Raw genomic sequence first — 20,066 nt, forward strand, 5'->3', positions numbered from 1 at the left:
GGTTTGCAGCTCAAGAGAATGGTCATTTCTAGTGATGAAAACATGGCAGCTGAAATCTAGTGTTTGCACTTCTGCATATTAGTCAGTAAAGGAGTTGGAGAGTGACTAGAGTGGTCAGCAGTAATGTAAGGGGATTCTGTGGGCATGTCTACATTCAGTCTTTATAGGCAGCCAAATTGTAGGCAGCATGTTGCTGCTATGTAAATTCTGAAGTGCGTCATTTTTGTTTCCTGAAACAATAAGTTGTGGGGAAGGTTTGTGTTGTACTTTTTTTGAGAGGAACGTCTTGAATTCTGTTCCCTTCTCTGCTAGCCCCTCTTGCTTTTTAGGGTTTTTACTTACCAAGGTAAGGTATTTCTTGCCTCGTACTTAATGCCTGTTTTCAAACCCTTTGAAGTACTTTCCCAAAATGGCCTTCTGTATGTGCCGATGTCGTACTTTTTATTAATTTTCAAGATCCTTTACTCACATTACATATATGTAATTCTATCTCATGCGAGTTTGGGTTTTTATGAGTATATTCCATAGTATTTAACCATAGTTAACACTTAGGTTAACTTACCTTCCCTAGACATTTTAGAACTTATAAAAACTTGGTTTGAATTGTAATAGCCAAAAGCAACAGGCAGGTGTCAGACACATTTAAAAAGCCTTTGGGAAACTGGAAAAAATCCAGTACTGATTAAAGGGGCAAAATTGCCTCACAATTTTGCATGAGGTGTAAGTATTGCGTTTGTGACTGATAGGATATAAAATCATGAAACAATAAAAGATAAGTCAGATTTAGTTCTCACTGGATTAATAGCAGAGCTGGACAAAACTTTACATGAATTTATGTTATTTTTGTTTTGAAAACTTGAATGCTTGAAATATTAACCATGGAAACATGGAAAATAACATTACTGCAAAATAAGCCTACTTATGATACTTTATTTATTTTTGGTAGTTTTTCTTGATCACCCTTATGAGTGAAGCACATTATCTGGGCAGGTGAAATGTGACAGGGCTAACATATCACAGTTATTTGGTAATTAAAATTGGAAAAGAAATAACTTTATCTAGTTCATCTATTTTATGGGTTTATGTATTACTTTTTTAAAGAGTTAAAAAACTCATGAGCAATTGTGGCACTTATAAACCATACTATTTATACCTAATCCTTATATTTTGATGTAAATTGTCTCTTGTTTATAATAGAAATCAATAAAATTTTTATTTCAAATTAACCCATGTTCACAGCTATTTATTGAGGATTATACTTTGCACTTGTCACTTGTTCTGCTCCCACAAATACCTTTGAATTTGAATTGCTAGTACTATGCAAAATCTTTTTTTTTTTTTTAAGATTTTATTTATTTATTTGACAAAGAGAGAGAGAGTGCACGCGCACACACACAAGCAGGGGGAATGGCCAGCAGAGGGAGAGGGAAGGGAGAAGCAGGTTCTCCTCGCTGAGCAAGGAGCCAGATGCAAGGCTTGGTTCCAGAACCCTGAGATCCTGTGACCTGAGCCAAAGGCAGATGCTTAACCGACTGAGCCATCCAGGTGCCCCAACATGTAAACTCTTAAGGGCACATTTCCTTTTTATTTATTTATTTGTTTGTTTGTTTGTTTGTTTTGGAACAAATGGAACACATCATGGTTTTTAGAAAGAATAATTGTCTAGGAACCAAAATCCTGCATTTTTCTCATTTTTCTGCCATTTAACTTTTTTGGGCTTTTGGCATTTCATTCAACTTCTTCACACTTGGTTTTCCTCAGGTTTTAAATGAAGTAGGTTAGACTAAATGACTCCTAAAGCCCTCCCACTAACATTCTGAGTATGTTTAACATAGTGCTTATATTCTAATCTGTTGCTTGTCCTTTATTCCTGTTGATTGCTAAACTTTTAGGGTCTTTCCTCTAATTGTCAGGTATGTTGGTTAAGAGACTTGCATGCCAGTTCTGCCATTTATTAAGCTGTGTGACTTTTCATAAATCATTTAAACTTTTTTCACTTCACATTTTTTTTCTGTAAAGTTATGATATTAAGAATATCCATCTCAGGGTACTGTTGTAAGCAGTGGAGAATAATACATATGAGACATTTAGCAAGATTTCATGAAATTAGTTGACCCTAGTTGCTGCTTTCTTCTGTTTTTAAGAATTGCATATATATTTGGTTTCAAATAGAACAAAAAATATAGCATCATAGCTTATTATTCCTTGTTTCCCATTAGAATATAATGTAATATATGTCTTGAAAGCTGAATTTAATCTTTTGCAACTCATTGTACCAGAAAACAGTGATTTTTGGCTATTTGAACTTTAAGCTCAAAATAAACCTTCCTTGGTTTTGATATTGCTTTGACTTCTTATAAAATTCTGGACCCATGTAACATATTAGTGTAGCTACTGGGTTGCATTTTGTAGGCCAGTCATCTAGGTAAGATTCGTCAGCATGGTGGTCTCTGCAACATCATATGTTTTCTAGGGGCCCTATGGAACTCTTTTTTTTTTTTTTTTAAGATTTCTTATTTATTAGAGAGAGAGTGCGTACATGCTACAGAGAGAGCAGGGGTTAGGGAGGGAGAGGGAAAGGAGACTCCCTGCTGAGCAGGGAGTCCGAATAGGGACTAGATTCCAGGACTCTGGGATCATGACCTGAGCCAAAGGCATCTGCTTAACTGACTGAGCCACCCAGGCTCCCCTCCTGCAGAAGTCTTTTTTATTACTGCTATGACTTATTAGTAATACTTGAATTATTCCAACCCATATTTTCTTTTAGTGCAAAATTCTTAGGTTAGATTTCCAAATCTTTTTTTTTCTTTTTCTTTTGTTTTTTGAAGGAAAAGAAACATTATTTATTTACGGGTTTCCTGTAGCTAAACTCTACTTAGTAGAGGAATGACTCTTTACCTGTTGAGGTTATCTGCCATATTTTCACATTTCAAAAAAATATCAATCTGTTTGCCTAAACATCATATATTTAAAACATTAATTTTTCTGTTATTGGTAGCAGGATATTGATATTGTATTCTCAGAGATCACGAAATGATCATAATCTTGTACATTTCAACACTGATGTTCAAGTCATCTTTTTTAGATAATCTGTGGAGAACAATAATCATTTCTCCCGATTCTCTAGTAACTTTCCTTCAGTTAAGCCAGATAATTAAAAAGCAGTATATATGCAATGTATATACTGCCTGAATATAAAGTTATGTCTTCACTGGGTTATTATTTTATGTCATGCCCTTCACTTTTATGGAGAGTTGCTGTAAGAATAATAACAATAATTCAAATCCGGCATGATAGTAATTACATTAAAAACAACAGTGACATCAGCAATTTCCTTTCTGATTATTATCAGGGCACACTTGCTTAATTAATTACCCTAAATAGAATAACATTCTATATAAAAATTTCTCACCCTGTCCTCACTCTACCTTCTCTGACCTCAACCCATTTTCCTAATTATTGAAGGTTTGTTATATTGAGTGGGTCCTGATTCTTGTTTTATTGTTCACTGTCTTAACTGTTTGTCCACGGTCTTCTTTGGGTAAAAGGGTAATTTATCATACTGCAAATGAATAGTACCTACTTTATTTATTTGACTGTCTATATTATGAACCGGCAGACATTGTTTTGCCCTGTAGCACAGGAATAAAAATGATCAGGTGAGCTGAAACCATGCAAAAATGATCCATGGGGAAAACTACAACTGTTCTACAATCTTTAAAAAGTTGGCCAAACAACTCTTACTCTTGGTTGTAAATAATATATGAGCAGTGCATTTTGGCCACGTAACAACAGCTTTCTTGCTGGTCTCCTTAGTATAGCCATTCATTTACACTCTGATGGTAGAAAATCACTCCATTTTATGAGGACATTGCAATTTATTTACTCATTTATTTTCTTGAAGTATTCTTGGCAAAAAATGTTATACTAGTTTCAAGTGTACAGCATATTGTTTCAACAATTCTGTACATTACTCAGGGCTCATCACAACAAGTGTAGTCACCATCGGTCACTGTACCATGTTATTACAGTATTGACTATATTCTCTATGCTGTACTTTTTATGTCCATGACTTATTTTATAATTGGAAGTTTATACCTCTAGCTATTTCACCCATTTTTATATTCATGAATTCCAGCTTTAGGATTTGTTTTTGGTTGCAAACAATGCTTCTGTAATATTCTTGCATATGTCTCCTTTGGTATATGCATAAGAGTTTCTCTACGGTATATATCCCTAGAAGTTACTGTCATTGGGCATGAACATCTTAAACATACTAGGTATTTTGAAATTGCTTTTTAAAGTATCATTAATTTTTTTCCTTAATGTTTTGAAATATTTCTTAATATTTTTAAGGCCAGGTTTTTTAGTCACCAATAATGTCATTGCTATTTTTGGTGACTTTTTGATCTTGTTGACAGAAATGAACTATTTCAAATTGTGTGAGGTTAATCTAGATAAGGGGTCAGCAAATTACACAGCCTCTGGGTCCAATCCAGCCCGCAGCTTGTTTTAATCTAACCCTCTAGTTAAGTATGAATTTACATTTTTAATGGGATGTTAAGAAAGAGAAATATGTGACACAAGCCATTTGTGGCCCATAGAGTGTAAAATATTTACTGTCTGGCTCTTTATATTTTTTCTTCTCAATTCCACAGTACTCAGGAAAATGCCTTCAGGTTTATTTATCTCATTGATGACTATAAGTGTAAATTTTGTGTTCCTATTACATGGTCTAATGTGTGTCTTAAAAACAAGCTTGTAAAATTGATTTGATATTAAGACATTGCTATTCAAAATCCTTTAAAAGGGGAGAACACTCTGCTTCAGCATAACTAACGTTTCATCCTTTGTCTTCATTGAAAATAAATCTGTTTTGGATTGCATTATTTAACAAATTAAGATAATTAAATCACTGGTGATGAGATTAGAGTCATGAAGTCTCTCTGTAGTGTTTTTGGGGAAACAAGCTCAAAAACAATTTCATTATGTAAACATGATTGCTTGGAGACAGTGTAGGTACCAATGTATAGACAAACAGTTGGTGTACTAGTTATAAAGTATAGTCATCAAAAGGACTGTCCCAAGCAAGTTTTCTTAAAAGTGTGTTTGCTTACCGACGGTTTATGTGTTTCCTGGTTGTTGGTAGATTTCAGTCACAGATGTAGAAATACCTTAAATGTTACATAATATTTTATAATATGTCATAATTATGTTTTTAATACATCTGCCCCCTAAATACCCTCAAGAATTAATTTTTTAGATTATATATAATCTATTACTTTCAGATTATTTTGAAAAGATTATTTTTAAAGAAAAGAGGAAAACAGGCGTAAGAAATAGATGAGAATCTTTATGTTTTGTTTTTTAGGGAAAACTTTGTTAATGTTATAGAAAATTTACTAATGCATCATCTTGGATTAATTAAAAAAATCAGGCAGAAAGATAAAACTGCTTCTCTTATTACTTAAGGATTTCTATGTTGATGCTATCAAATAACTCCTCTTAAATGAACATGACTAAAGGCAGTATTCTTGGAGCAGCTGGATTTTGTTAGCCTGAATGTTGAGAGACTCTTCCTATTCTTTTTTTTTTTTTTTTTTTTTTTTTTTAAGATTTTATTTATTTATTTGACAGAGAGAAATCACAAGTAGGCAGAGAGGCAGGCAGAGAGAGAGAGAGAGGAGGAAGCAGGTTCCCTGCTGAGCAGAGAGCCCGATGCGGGACTCGATCCCAGGACCCCGAGATCATGACCTGAGCTGAAGGCAGCGGCTTAACCCACTGAGCCACCCAGGCACCCGAGACTCTTCCTATTCTTTTCTTATTCTTATCCTTGACTGTTCCATCCTGATCCTTCATGTGTTCTAATGCACTCATTTGTTGCCATTCTATCATACTTGAATATTTTTGACCACCTATTGTGGAGGTAGTATATAAAAAAAAGTAATAAATATTGTCTCCGTTTTATCAGACATATTTATAATTTGCCTTTTAATGCCCCAAATTTTTGTCTGTTTTGCCCATCTTTTTTTTTTTCCCCCCTTCTTCTGTTTTCTTTTGGAATAGTTGAATATGTTTTGGTATCCTGTCTTATCTCCCCTATTTTTTTAATAGCTAAACCTCTTTGTTTTATTTTTTTAAAAATACTGACTCTAGGTTTATAGGATACAAATTTAATTTATAGTGTACCGCCCAGTACTATATTACTTTATGTTATAAGATTCTTACAATTTATTTTCCTTTGTGCTATACTCTATATTTTATCTCAACATATGTGTAAACCCCACAGTATATTATTATTTTTGCTTTGGATGTTCAGTTGTCTTTTTAAGAAATTAATGAAAAATATTTAGCTATATAGTACCATTGCCGACACTTTTCATTTCCTTGTACTTAATACAGATTCCCTCTTGCCTTTTTTTTTAAGAAAGGGGAGAGAGATGGGGTGAGGGGAAGATGGAGAAGGAGAAAGGGAATCCTAAGTAGGCTCCACACCCAGCACAAAGCCCAACATGGGGCTCATTCTCACAATCCTGAGATCACGACCTGAGCTAAAATTAGGAGTCTGAAGCTTAACCAACTGAGCTACCCAGGTGTCCCGCCCTTCTGGCTTTAGAACTTCCTTTAACTAAGTTTTCGTAGTGGAGATTTGTTGGTGATACTTTCTTTTAGCTTCTGTTTATCTGATACAGTCTTCTGTTTGCTTGCACTGTTTAAGGATATGCTATTCTAGCTTGATGGTTGTTTTTTGCAATACTTTTGTTGTAATGTCATCTGGCTCTAAGGTTTTGGATGAGAAGTCAGTACTGATTCTTTTTGTTTGCTTGCATGTTAGGTGGCTTTTTGTTCTCCACCTTCTCTGAAGTTTGTATCTTTTTTGCTGGTTTCCAACAACTTGATCTCGATGTGCTGGTATGATTTTTTTTTCTCATATTTGGGGTTTGGTGAGCTTTTTAGATCTGGGGTTTCATTGATTTTATCAAATTTATATATATTTCTGTTTTTCTCCTTCTGCTTTTTTCTGAATCTCTAATTATACATATTTTAAGTCTTTGGATATTGTTATATATATCCCTGAAATCTCATAATTTTTATTAAAAATTTTTTGCTTCAATTTGAAAGGTTGCTGTCTTCAACCATTTGACTGTTTCACTACAGGGGCTATTATATTTATAATACCTGTTTTTAAGACATTGTCTGCTAATTTAATAATTTCCATTCTTTCTGGGTCTGTGTATATCAAATCTTTTTTACTTATTTCACTGTAATAGTTCTGTTTGTGGATCAAGTGTTTTTTCTTCTATTTTTATGAACTGTCTAAACTTTATAGAAAGATTGCAGGAGTAGTCAGAATTTTTTTTCCTTAAAGCATTTGAGAGTAAGTTGCTGCTGTATGCCCTATCACCCTGAATACTTTAATGTATATATCTATAAAAAATACATTCTGTCATGTAACCATAGTACAACCATCAAGTTAGAAAAGAACATTATTATTACCATTTAGGTTTTGTCACTTGTCCCAGTATTGTCCTTTATGACAAAATGAGCTGGTCCATAATCATGTGCTATATTTAACTGTCATGTCTCTTAAGTGTTCTTCATTTGGGAATGGGTCCTCACTTCTTCTTTTACTTCTGTGAAAAGTACATTGAATTGAACATTATAGGTCAGTTATTGTGTAAAATATTTCTCAATTTGGTTTTTTTTAAATATTTACTCATGATTAGATTCAGATTTTTCATAGAAACAATGCTGTGTTCTTCTCATTGTGTCCTGTCAGGTGATACTTGATTTTAAATGGTCTCATTGCTACTGATGCTAACTTCGATTATGGTTGTGTCTCCCAAGCTTTACCATTGTAAAATTACTGTTATCCCCATGAAGTTAATATTGCTCTGTGGGTAGTTACTTTGAGACTGTATAACTAACTTGTTCCTTAACAAATTATATCGGCAGGTTTCCATATCTTTGAGCACTTTCTTACTATCTAGGCAGTAAGATTTCCAGACTCATTTTGTACATCAACTATCCCAGCCTTGGAAACTGCCATTTCCTTTTTTTTTTTAAGATTTTATTTACTTATTTGACAGATCACAAGTAGGCAGAGAGGCAGGCAGAGGGAGAAGGAGAAGCAGACTCCCTTTCTGAATGGAGAGCACAATGTGGGGCTCGATCCCAGGACGCTGGGATCATGACCTGAGCTGAAGGCAGAGGCTTTAACTCACTGAGCCACCCAGGTGCCCCAGAATCTGCCATTTCTTTAAGAGACCCTGATGCCTTTATGGTGGAGAATTTGGAATCCAAGTTTTTAGAATTTAAAAGCCATGCTCTGGGTGCTAGATGTGCTTATTATTATTGGGATATGGCACCTCTCAGGTTCTCTGAGGGAACAGAGGTCAGGAATATGAATATGTTTGTATATATATGCACACACATACATACACATATGGACACACACATGGGTATATATAAATATAATTCCCCTTTACTGCCTCTGCCCCTTTTCTTCCTGAACAAACATACTCCTCATCTGTCAGGGTGATGCCACCATCTTCCTTTCCCACCTCTCCCCACCTCTTGTAGCACCCTCCTCATCCCACAGACTTTAGTGATCTTTGCTGTGCTGTTCTTCCCCACGTGTACTTTTCTTACTCGACTAGGGCTCTGGTACCCAGTATAAGACCATCTTGTCACCTCAGTGCTTTTCTTATCCTATTCTGCCCCTCCATGTTCTTCCTTGATATCTTCCATACTGTATACCTTGCCACGTCCTACTATTCCAGGAGGATACCTGTCTTACCCACTGGGGCTGCATACAATATTCTGTATAATACTGCACTGGGATGCCTTCTCATGTGAACACTTTCCTCAATTCACTTTGCTTTAGTACTCCATGCTGTTCTGCTCCCTTGCATGGGAACTCTCCATCTCAATTCTCATCCAAACCCCTACAGGAATGTCCTCCTCATTCCACTCAGACTGTGACACCTCATTTTGAGCCACCTTCCCACGGTGAAGTTCTCCTTACCCTCTTGATCTCTGATACCTCATGTTAGGTGGCTGCCACCACTACCCCTGTGCTGATTTCTGCTTGTTAATCTGCGTTCCTTCCACCCCCCCTCCAGCCAGAGGAGATAACTCCCTTAGAACAAAGTCTCAGGACCACCAACACTGGTAACCCTCATCAGTCAGAGCATCACATCATGACAATGACAATGATTCTTGTCACCTTCTAAGTGTTCATTCATTCAGCCTCTCTCTGAATCTCCCTTCAGATATCTGCCACTCAGTATTTCATCCAGCTGATAGAAAACCTCTTTTCTCTTCCTGTGTCCAGGTATTTTAGAAGGGGTACCAATGGTGAAACATGTGCCCTTCTAGTAATAAAGTTCTACAGACTTTTGCTAACTGGCCATCAGCAGGAGAATCCCTATAAAAGTGGCTCATCTCCAAGTGATACACTGCATATCACTGATTCAAAGATGCACACTTTTTTGTTTGTTCTTGGGGTTCTTTTACATTTAAACGTTTTTGAATGTTAACATTTTTTCTTTCTTAAATATATAAAGTATCATATATTGTGTGAAAAACAATAGGCTTTTTTTTTATTGCACACCTACCTACTGTCTAATGGCACATAATCATCACATCACAAAAGTCATGGGATATTGAAAACAAAACAAGGGGTGCCTGTGTGGTTCTTTCAGATGAACACCTGACTCTTGAATTCAGCTCAGGTCATAATCTCAGGGTTGTGAGATTAAGCCCTGTGTTGGGCTTACACATTGGGCATGGAGTCTGCTTAAGATTCTCTTTCTCCCTCTCCCTCTCCCTCTGCCTGTGCCTTACCACCCCAAATTAAAAAAAAAAAAAATAAAAACAAAACAAAAAACCCTGCTGTCCTGAGAACTACAACTATTCCCTTCAAATATTGGTATAAAGTTTGTCCTATAATGCTAAGTGTCTTTCTCAGCTGTGGGAAGTTTCTCTCACTGTACTCATTTAAATCAGCTGAGAAGAGCATGTTTGGCTCTGCAGTTTCTTAGAGTCAGTGTCTACATGGCCCAGTCAAGTGAGAGCAGAGTTTCCAAGAGTGGCATTTATATAGGAAACACTCAGGGACTATAAAATAATATCACAGATTACATGACTTCCATTCCATTCTCAGGAATTATTATGGAGTCCTAAGAAGAATAGCCCTGAGGTCTTGTTTCTTACCAGAGAAGGATATTGATCTAGTGGACTGGGATCCAAAATGAGATGGAGACCTACTCAGAACCAGCCACTGGTTAGATCTAGGAATACATGGATGATATCTCTTTGTTGGTCTTCCAAATTAGACTGTTCTGTCTTCAATACCTAGTACCATGCCTGATATATAATAAAAATATGCTTTGATAGGTAGATGAAGTAGAAGTTAAACTATTATGTTTAGTCACAGCCTTTCCTTTATATTGATGTGTAGTTTTTGAAATATAGAATGCCTTTAATTTTGAGACATAAGTAACACCCAATGAAAATAAGTATGCTAAGAGAACCAATTTAGTTGAGAGAAGATTTTTATTTTTTCCTCTTCTTTTTTCTTTTAAGTATTCATTTTATCTTTCATCAAAAGACACACATGTGGTTACATTTAAAGGACATTGAACAGTTGTTTTCTTTTCATGCAGGGGCCTGAATTAATGAATAAATATGTTGGTGAATCTGAAAGAGCGGTGAGAGAGGTAAGATGATTATGTCTTGAAGTGGAACTCTGTGTAGGGGAACCATCCTTCTGTTCTTCTGTATGGTTTCCATTTTGTTTTGGATTGTAGATGCTGAAATTTCCAAATCCAAATTCTAGAGGTATATTTGTCATTCAGGCAAGCATTATTTTATTATTTAAAAATGCAATTTCGATCATCTACAATACTTCGTCTTTATATTTAAACATCATAATACTATGAACATTTAGTTTTACCAAATAAAGATTTTAACAACTGCCCTCATTTCATTTAAAAAAAAAAAAAATACTCCTGTACTTACAAGGAGTGCTTGATCTCAGAATGAGATTTAAATTCTTTAAATTATGAAGTCCTTTAAATTGAATAAGCTTAGTATATGAAAATTTCACTGTACTGTCCTTATTTTAATTATTTTACCTTTGCCTGGTACCTTTAATCATTTTACCTTTGCATCCCCCGCTTTTTTTGAGTATGATTCCATTTATGTGCAATGTCCAGAATAGGCAGATGTATATATGTAGGAAGTAGATTATTAGCCCTATGTATGTATTTTTAAATCTTAAAAATACCTCCACACATACTTACAATGTTTACATGTTACGTTTCTAAGTTCTTATAAAAATCCGTTTACATATCAGCAGCATATTATAGACTGTATTCGAAGATCTTTAGTAAATATTGTAGCTCTGTCAAATAATGTAGGTAAAATAGTTAAGCATTATTATGCTATATAATAAATGTCAATATAGTTAGTATGTAATACTTGAAAAGGATATAAAATTTTTTGTGATTTTACCATCACATTTTAATACCGTATATGGTGTATAGATAGTGTATTATATTTAATTAAAGACTAAATGAATAAAAATATAAATATACAGAATAGAAAAAAAACCTTAAAACCTTTGAAATATTTAAATCATGTTTTCCCCCAACTCAAAGAATTTGGTGATGTAACTGTAAATATTACCTCAATTATGATGCATCCCCCTTCTAAGATTTAAAGCCAGTACCTAACTGGTAGGCCACTCACCCATATTGTGGAAGCTGCACAACTGATAAACTCATGCAAAATCAGGGCACTTGGAGTTGGGTAACTATAGGAATTTGACCACAAGTCTTGGCTTTCCTAAGCAGAGGTTAGTCTGCCTCACATAGACGCCCTGTATCCTTACAGAAGCTAAACAAGGAAGAGAATACACCAACAGCAATGGAACAGATGGCCTCCATTTGTGAATACCTGGGTACCAACCCAAGAGAATTAGAGATTGGAATACTTGGTTTTGCATCTAAGAAAAAATCTTAAGTTACTCTTTGTCCTTTTTCTTCTTTCTTGAAAATGTAGACAGTGGTAATTGTAGGAAACAATAACAACAACAACAATAGTTTCATCATTGATTAAAATAAGAAAAAGGCAATATTTATTAATATTAATTGTTTTATTTTTATGGTCATGATCCTTGTGACCAGAAGATGGGGGCCTACATTGCAGACTTCTTTCTGCCTGTGCTGACTTTTTCTAGCCCGTTTTTTTGCCCTCGTGACTGGCTAGCTGGCCAGTCCCTGTTGTTGGTAGCGTTTGACTTCTGGTCTTATCAGTCTGTGCTCTTCCAAGGTTTGGTCATTTTTCTTGTCCTGGCTTTACATCAGCCATTATTTTTCTTCACAGTCTTCAGAGAAATGAGTAAGGAAGGTGGCTTTTGGGTTTGTGGGTATTTTATATGCTAAGCTATAACTGATTTTACATGTTTGTGGTTTTTCTTTTAAATGTGTGTTTATGATTATTAATAATAACTGTCATTTACTGAGCTCTTATTATATTCCTGGCACTGTGCTAAATGCTTTGCATTCTTTTTTTAAACTCAGTTCTTAAAAATAATCTTCTGAGGCAAATATTTATCATTATCTCCATTTTCTAGATGTGGAAATTGAAGTTTGGTCATGATTGGGCTGGTTGGCTTGCACATAATAGATTTAGTTCATAACATAGTTTTCAAACTAAAGCCAACTGCAAAATTTTCTGAAGTTTGCTATCTTTAGCTAATGTGGCATTCTTTTCACCAGATCTTCCGAAAAGCGAGAGCAGTGGCCCCGTCCATTATTTTCTTTGATGAACTTGATGCCTTAGCAGTTGAAAGGGGCAGGTAAGAAATATTTAAAAGGATTGCTATTAAATATTAGCAATTACATTGTAAAGTAAATTAACACTTCATATATAGATTTTATTTATTAATACATTTAGACTAAATAAAAACTTTTTTTTAATTCATGTAGTTTTTTTCTCTTATACCCAACTATTTCATGTTATCACTTTATAATACTTTCATATACTTTTTTTTTTTTAAACACTGATATCCATTTGGGACATGTGAGTTAATTTTTATATCTTATTATTTATAGTTTTTACATTATTTACCCTAATACTGCCAGTCAAACTTTGGGTTTTTATATGCATATGATAAAAACTGTAAACAAAACTCCATTAAGGATAATTATACAATATAGTAAAACCAATTGTAATAAAAGGTGTTATTTTATAGATTTTAGTACTCCCTGGATTATGTTTCCTAAATAGAGTTACAGTAGAATAAAAATTAGTACTAATAGTTTTGTTCCTGAATCTCAAGCAATAAAGATTATTTATATCATTTCAAACAGATTGTGTGTGTGTCTGTGTGTGTGTGTGTGGGTATACAGATGTATATGTGTGTGTATGGGTATGTGTGCATGTATCTTAACTGTTTACGAGTTTGATTTTTTTCCTCTACAAATGTTTATTTTTTTATTTTTTTAAAGATTTTTATTTATTTGTCAGAGACAGAGGGAGAGAGAGTGAGTGAGCACAGGCAGACAGAGAGGCAGGCAGAGGCAGAGGGAGAAGCAGGCTCCCTGCCGAGCAAGGAGCCCGATGTGGGACTCGATCCCAGGACCCTGGGATCATGACCTGAGCTGAAGGCAGTTGCTTAACCAACTGAGCCACCCAGGCGTTCCCTCTACAAATGTTTAGAAGGCCTTTTAAAGATTATATATTACAAGTACTTCATGTGGAGAATGTTAATTTGTATGCTTTGTGCGTACCTTCTTGATCTATATATTGATTAGAAAAGTTTTGCTTGGGATGCCTGGGTGGCTTAGTCGATGAAGCATCTGCCTCAAGTCCTGAACCTGGGGTCCTGGGATGGAGCTCTACTTCGGGCTCCTCTCTACTTTGGGAGTCTGCTTCTCCCTCTGCCTGCTGCTCCCCCGCTTGTGTGCTCTCTCTCTCTCTCCCTGACATATACATAAATAAAATCTTTAAAAAAAAAGAAAAAGTTTTGCTGATAATAATTACAGTGATGATAGATGGCACCTTTTAGTCCCAGAGTTAAAGTCTGTAACAGACATTGGTGCTCTTTTCTTTCCTGGGTAGAGCTACCTCATCAGATGAGAATACAAACTATCATGAGGAGACTATTACTGGGTGGTAGTCTGCCCTACTCTTCACTCTACCCATTGGATAACCTATAAATACCTACTGTCTTTTTACTTTATGAGTTGAAGTACTTAGACTGTCTTAATACTTCTGAGGTAAAGTGTCATAAAAGGTTACAAGTAGCTCAAGTTAGCACCTAACTACAAGAGAAGAAAAAGAAACCAGAGAAGTTTGCTGAAGCAGTGTGACCTGCCACATTTATGTGACGTCAGAGACATTTTTGGAGCCTAAAAAGGAACAGGGTGGGATACATTGTTAAATATGAACCAGATGTGAGGTAGTATATATAGCAGAGTTCTCATAAAATGCTTTTGAAATAAAATGGTGTGAGAAACCAGACAAGGCACTTGATAGGAATATCCTGTTTTTGTGGGCAATTTGGCCCAGTAGAAATTTGCAGATATTTTAGAGATGCTAGTGATTTGCAGCCTCCAGATATCATTTCCCCAATAGTCTTCATCCTATTGTGAATTGTGTACCTCCCTCATTCAGTGGCTTATTCAAACCAAGGTCAAATAAATTCTGTGGTGTTTCCTTTGTATAGAAAAATTTTTGGTCATGTTCATTGATGTTTCAGAAAACAACAATAAATGGTACCTTGGTGGCTCAATTAAATGTCTAACTCTTGATCTCAGCTCTGGTCTTGATCTCAGGTCATGAGTTCACGGTCATGAGCCCAAGCTCCTCGTTGGGCACTATACTGAGTATGGAGCCTACTGAAAAAAAAAAAATAGAAAGAAAGAAAACAACAAAACAACAATGAAGCTGATTAAAACAAAGGAAAAAAACATAATGCTAATGGTCCAAAGTAGAGACTTCTAGTTGGTTATATCTTAGGAGCACTAAGTTTTACGTAGATTATTTTTGATAGTCATAAGAATCTCAAAGAGTGATACTCTGTTTTCTCTTGTTTATTTGGTTTTTCTTTCTGTATTTCTTTTTTAAAATTGTGTTATGGCCAGCATTGCCTAGAAAATAATTGTTTTATCTAATAAGAATGCGGGCACCTAAAAACCAAAATATGTAAAACCTCCACATATATATTTTTGTTCTTCAGCTACTTGAATTGGACAATTCCTAGAAATTGAAAAAACAGTTATTGATATATACCAAAAGTATAAAATTCCCAAGATACTAAACCAATTTTATGTTTTGTTAAAGAAATAGAAAACATGGAAAAATTTAAAATTCCATAAACTAGTAGGCATTTCTACATAATATTGGGCTATAGAATAGTTATTGCTTTAATTTGTTAATTGTTTTTATGTTTTCTATGATAACATTCAGGTCAAACCCATATGACTAGTTCAAAAATAATGATGCATAAAAAGACTGTTTCTTCTTATCAAGACTTTAATTTCTAAACTTAAAATGTTTAACAAATTGAGTAGAGAATTATTATATACTCTAGTCCCTATTATCTTTTGTTTTTTAAATCAATTATTTTGACTATTTGAAGTTACTCAAGTTAGCCATGGAACTGAGGTTTGCAGCCATGAAGCACATTGTAAATAGAACATGGGTATATTGTTTGCTTAGCTTTAGAAATATTTGTGCTTTCAGAACGAGAGATTTTTTTTTCATGCTTATCAAAGTATCTAATTACAACCACTATTTTCTCCTCCTCCCTGTCCCATTTAAATTTCTTTGGGGGTTGAAAAATAAATAAGCCTAGTGTTCACTTCTTTTTTTTCTGAATACCATTTAAATTATGGGTGTTCTGAATTCATATTGTGAGTTAGAGAAAATGTTATAAGGTTCCCTTTATGAAGTGCTTTAATGATCTAAGATTTGGGAAAATTGAAAATGTTGTTAAAGTAGCAGAGCTCTTTGGAAAAGAGGTATTATATCAGCGAGTAAAGCACTGAGATACGGAAGAGGCATAAATTAAACTGAGCTAATAATATTAGGTAATACTCATTTAGTGCTTGTTATGTATTGGAAATTGTTTTGAGTGCTTTACAGGTGAAGGAAAAAAACTCACAGAAAGGCATCTGCCTTAATGCAAGGTAGGATATCATACAATGGACAGTTGGCTCCGGTACTCTGCCTGAGCTTCATACTAGCTTAAATATTTACCCTTTTCAGGGTTGTAGTCAGGAGGAGAGAGCAAGCTGGGCAGTAAATCATTGGTCAGCCTTGTCCTGGGCAGTAGTCCTGTCCTCAGAAGTGGAGAGATATAGAGCAAGTCTCCATATGCTGTATTCTCTTAGCCCAGTCTTCTTTGATAGATAAAATAGCCACTGACTAACCTGGAGATGCCTAGAAGATCTTCCTTGTTTAGGACATTCTAGTTAGTCTCAGGATCCTGAATCATCCTCATTTCCTGACATTGATTGCCTGGTAATGCCAAACCCTAAGCATGATTAGAAGAGGTTCGAAATTAGGAACTTACCCCTAGAGCTAAAGAGGCTCATCTTGTTTGTTTAATTAACTTCTAAATAATGTGACTCTCTTTGTTTGACCTCACTCACTATGTTACCGTCTTTTTTTATTTTGTTTTAGCATGTACTCATTACAACAGCCTTGTGTAGGTCCTATTTTCATCTCAGTTTTACAGATGAAAAATCTTAGACATATAGGTGCATGAATATGATAGCTCAAGGTCATCAGAGCTGGGATTTGAATTTAGATATTTTGACTCCAGGGCAGATATTCTGAGCCACTTTTTGACTTGACTACCATAACCACAGATTCTAGGATTCCAGATATTAGTAGCTAACTAACCTTTCAATCTTGTATTTATTGTGCATTTTCTCTGTGAGTTACTTTAGTAATGCTAACTGGGCTGTTTGTCTAACTGGGCTGTTGTTACATTCCTTTGCCAGCATTCATTCATTCGTTTGTTCAGTAAATATTTATTGAATGCTTAGTCTGCAACAGGCTTTATGTTGGGGTTAAAATAGTGACCAGGACCTAAGGCAATTTCCTTAACTTCTCTATGCCTTTTTTTCTTTATTTGTAAATTGGAGATGATAGTACTAACAAATTTTAGGTTGTTAGAATTAAATGCACGTAAAGTGCTTGACACAGTGCTTGACACAGTAGCTGGCATGTTAGTAACAACTTAAAAAACTTTAGTGTTTCTTACAATGTCTGCATAGATATTCTACTGTTAATAGTAATAATTTCCATATAGATAGAAATATAGTAATAGACATAGAAATAAATCCTGTCCTAACAGACATTTGGGAAATTAGAAATTAGAAAATAAGATCTACAGATGGGTACTATGGTATTTTATCAGTCTAAGATGTCTTTAGTTGTAAGAAACATCATTATTTTTCCTGTCCCTTTACCCTACAACCCCCTGCCCTGCCTCTCAAATTCATAATATCAGAGAGATTATGTGGTAATTGTCTTTTTCTGATTGACATATTTCGCTCAGCATAATACCATAATACCCAACAACGTTCCATCCACGTCGCAAATGGCAAGATTTGGGGGTTTTTTTGGTGGTGGTGGTGGTGGTGGTGGTGGTGAGTTTTTTTTTTTTTTATGGCTGCATAGTATTCCAAGATGGGACCAGGGAGGGAGACAAACCATAAGAGGCTCTTAATCTCAGGAAACAAACTGAGGGTTGCTGGGGGTGGAGGGGAAGGGATGGGGCAGCTGGGTTATGTATATTGAGGAGGGTATGTGCTAGGTGAGTGCTGTGAATTGTATAAGACTGATGATTCACAGACCTGTACCCCTGAAGCAAATAATATATTATATGTTAATAAAATAAAATAAAAAGATACATCATTATTATATATAGCATTACTGATGAAAAATGTAGCCTTAAACTGTGATATGAAGCCAAGAAGTCACCAACTCTAAGAGACATCCGATTTCAAAAATTTAAAATAGGAAGAAAGATTTATCTTAGAAATAGAAAAAAGTGGGGTCCCTGGGTGGCACAGTCATTTTGAGCATCTGACTTTTGGTTTCAGCTCAGGTTATAATCTCTTGGCTTGGGAGATGGAGCCCTGTGTTGGGCTCTGCACTCAGCATGGAATCTGCTTGATTCATACGCACGCGTGCACTCTTTCTCTCTCTTCCTCTCTCTCTCTCTCAAACAAATAAAACCTTAAAAAAAGGAACAGAAGAAAGATAGTAACCTTGTTATTTGGGAGAAAGAAGATAATCTGTTCTATTTTATAAAAGCGATGCTATTAAACACAAAAAATATTCAGGATTTTGTTTTATGACTAGAATGTAAAAAAGATGATTAAATATATAGAAAAATGAAAAAGATTAAGTTCCTAGGTAAAAGCTGACTGAATGAGAGTTTCTGTAAGGTGTTGGGAGAATTAACTACTTTTTTGTTACTGTACTTAATCATCTACAATTGTTACTTGGAGTGGTTGGGGAAAAAAGAAGTTCTGAGCCAACTTTCATTGAAAATGAAGGTTTCAGGCTTAGCAGCATTCTGAAAAGAGCGCTGAATTTAAAAATAATGATCAGGAAATGCAGTATCCTCTTTTAATAGCATATCCAGATTTCAGGTAAATTCAGTGATTTCACAACACTAAGCACTGTGGAAGAAATTTTGTGGGTATCATTTTTCTAAATGACACTTTCAAGGAGGGTAGTACCTTTTTCTAATGTGATATTTATGGTACTTTTAAAAATTTCATAAAATCATAAACTTTTATAGCTGAAAAAGTTGTTATAAGTCATCTTGTGCAACTTTTGTTCTTCAGAACAGAAGCCCCTGGATTTTAAGACCTTAGGCACATAATTCCTTTGTGGCCTGGGCAAGACTAGAATTCATGTTTTCTGATTCAGTGCTCTTTGAACTGTACTACTCTTGTCTCTTATACAGTCAGGATTTGAGATAGAAAAAGTGTGTTTATGTTGTAGTAAAAATTCTCATGTAAGTAAATATTTAAAGAATATTTTTATGTTTAGGAAATTCTAACAATAACCGCTTATTAAATACTTTAACCCCTGTTTTGTAAATCTGTATTTCAAATCAATGAATTAAATGCCTAGTTCCTTGTATGCAGATTTTCCTAATTTATACTTGATTACCCCAGATATAACATGGTTTTCACATTTGTAAACTCTTAATATTAAACAGAAATGCTGGGGAAAAGAGAGCAAAAGAAGAAGTGCAAAATGTCTAACATTTTTCATAATAGTTCCATGAAATGTAGCAGAGTTTTGTGATTATTTTTGTTTTGTGTTTGTGCACTGTGGCTGAATACCATACCACAGATTAAAGGTTCAGCTTTCCTTAGAGAGATGGGCTGTTGCATCATTTTATCAGAAATTGGGAATTACTTTTTGTTCTTGTAGGACACTTAGGTCTCTTATTGTAGTTGTGTTGTCTTTGAAATGAAAGCTTGCTTTCACATCCATTAAGAAAATTGTCATAGGTAATCTTCATGTTCAGAGTAATGCATATTTGGCTAGCCTTCTTTAGGCCTTCTTAGGCCTCTTCCAAGCATCAGTACTGACTATTGGAATGTGCGAGGTAGTTTTTAAGAAACAAAGTCAGATGCCTACCATTCAGAACTCCATGATATTTAAAAATGAATACTAGAAAAAATTTAACTTGGATAGATAAGATGCTGGTCTGTAATTTAGAAATCATACAAAGGGGCAAATGATGGGGCATTTCATTTTATTGAAGGAGTTAAAAAGGAAATGTTTATATCATTTTTGTGAAAATTTTAGTATTGAAGAATACATTCTGTTTAATCCGTACAGTCACGGCAGTGACATTTTTTTAGGATAGTGGTTTGCATACCTTTTCTGCACCAGGCCAGTTAGTAAACATTTTTGTCTTTTTGGTCCATGGTCTCTATTGCAGCTCTTCATCTCTGCTTCTATATTGCAAAAGCAGCGATAGAGAATATGTAAGCCAGTAAGAAAACAGT

General features: G+C 34.9%; 1 protein-coding gene across 3 annotated transcripts in view; it reads left to right on the forward strand.

Moving 5' to 3' along the window:
- Positions 1 to 20,066, forward strand: part of SPATA5 (spermatogenesis associated 5) — a 332,472-nt gene that overhangs the window by 76,865 nt on the left and 235,541 nt on the right. For 2 of the 3 annotated variants that reach the window (XM_004747954.3, XM_004747955.3), the window contains exons 12-13: positions 10,671 to 10,724; positions 12,789 to 12,868. In XM_004747954.3, the coding sequence (XP_004748011.1) occupies positions 10,671 to 10,724; positions 12,789 to 12,868 (134 nt within the window). Of the gene's footprint in view, positions 1 to 6,835; positions 6,913 to 10,670; positions 10,725 to 12,788; positions 12,869 to 20,066 lie in introns of those variants that run through there. The other variant, XM_045083618.1, reaches the window with a different exon arrangement.

This window comes from Mustela putorius, unplaced genomic scaffold, assembly GCF_011764305.1.
Source record: "Mustela putorius furo isolate JIRA1106 unplaced genomic scaffold, ASM1176430v1.1 tig00000721_pilon_pilon_pilon, whole genome shotgun sequence".
NCBI classification, from domain to species: domain Eukaryota; kingdom Metazoa; phylum Chordata; class Mammalia; order Carnivora; family Mustelidae; genus Mustela; species Mustela putorius.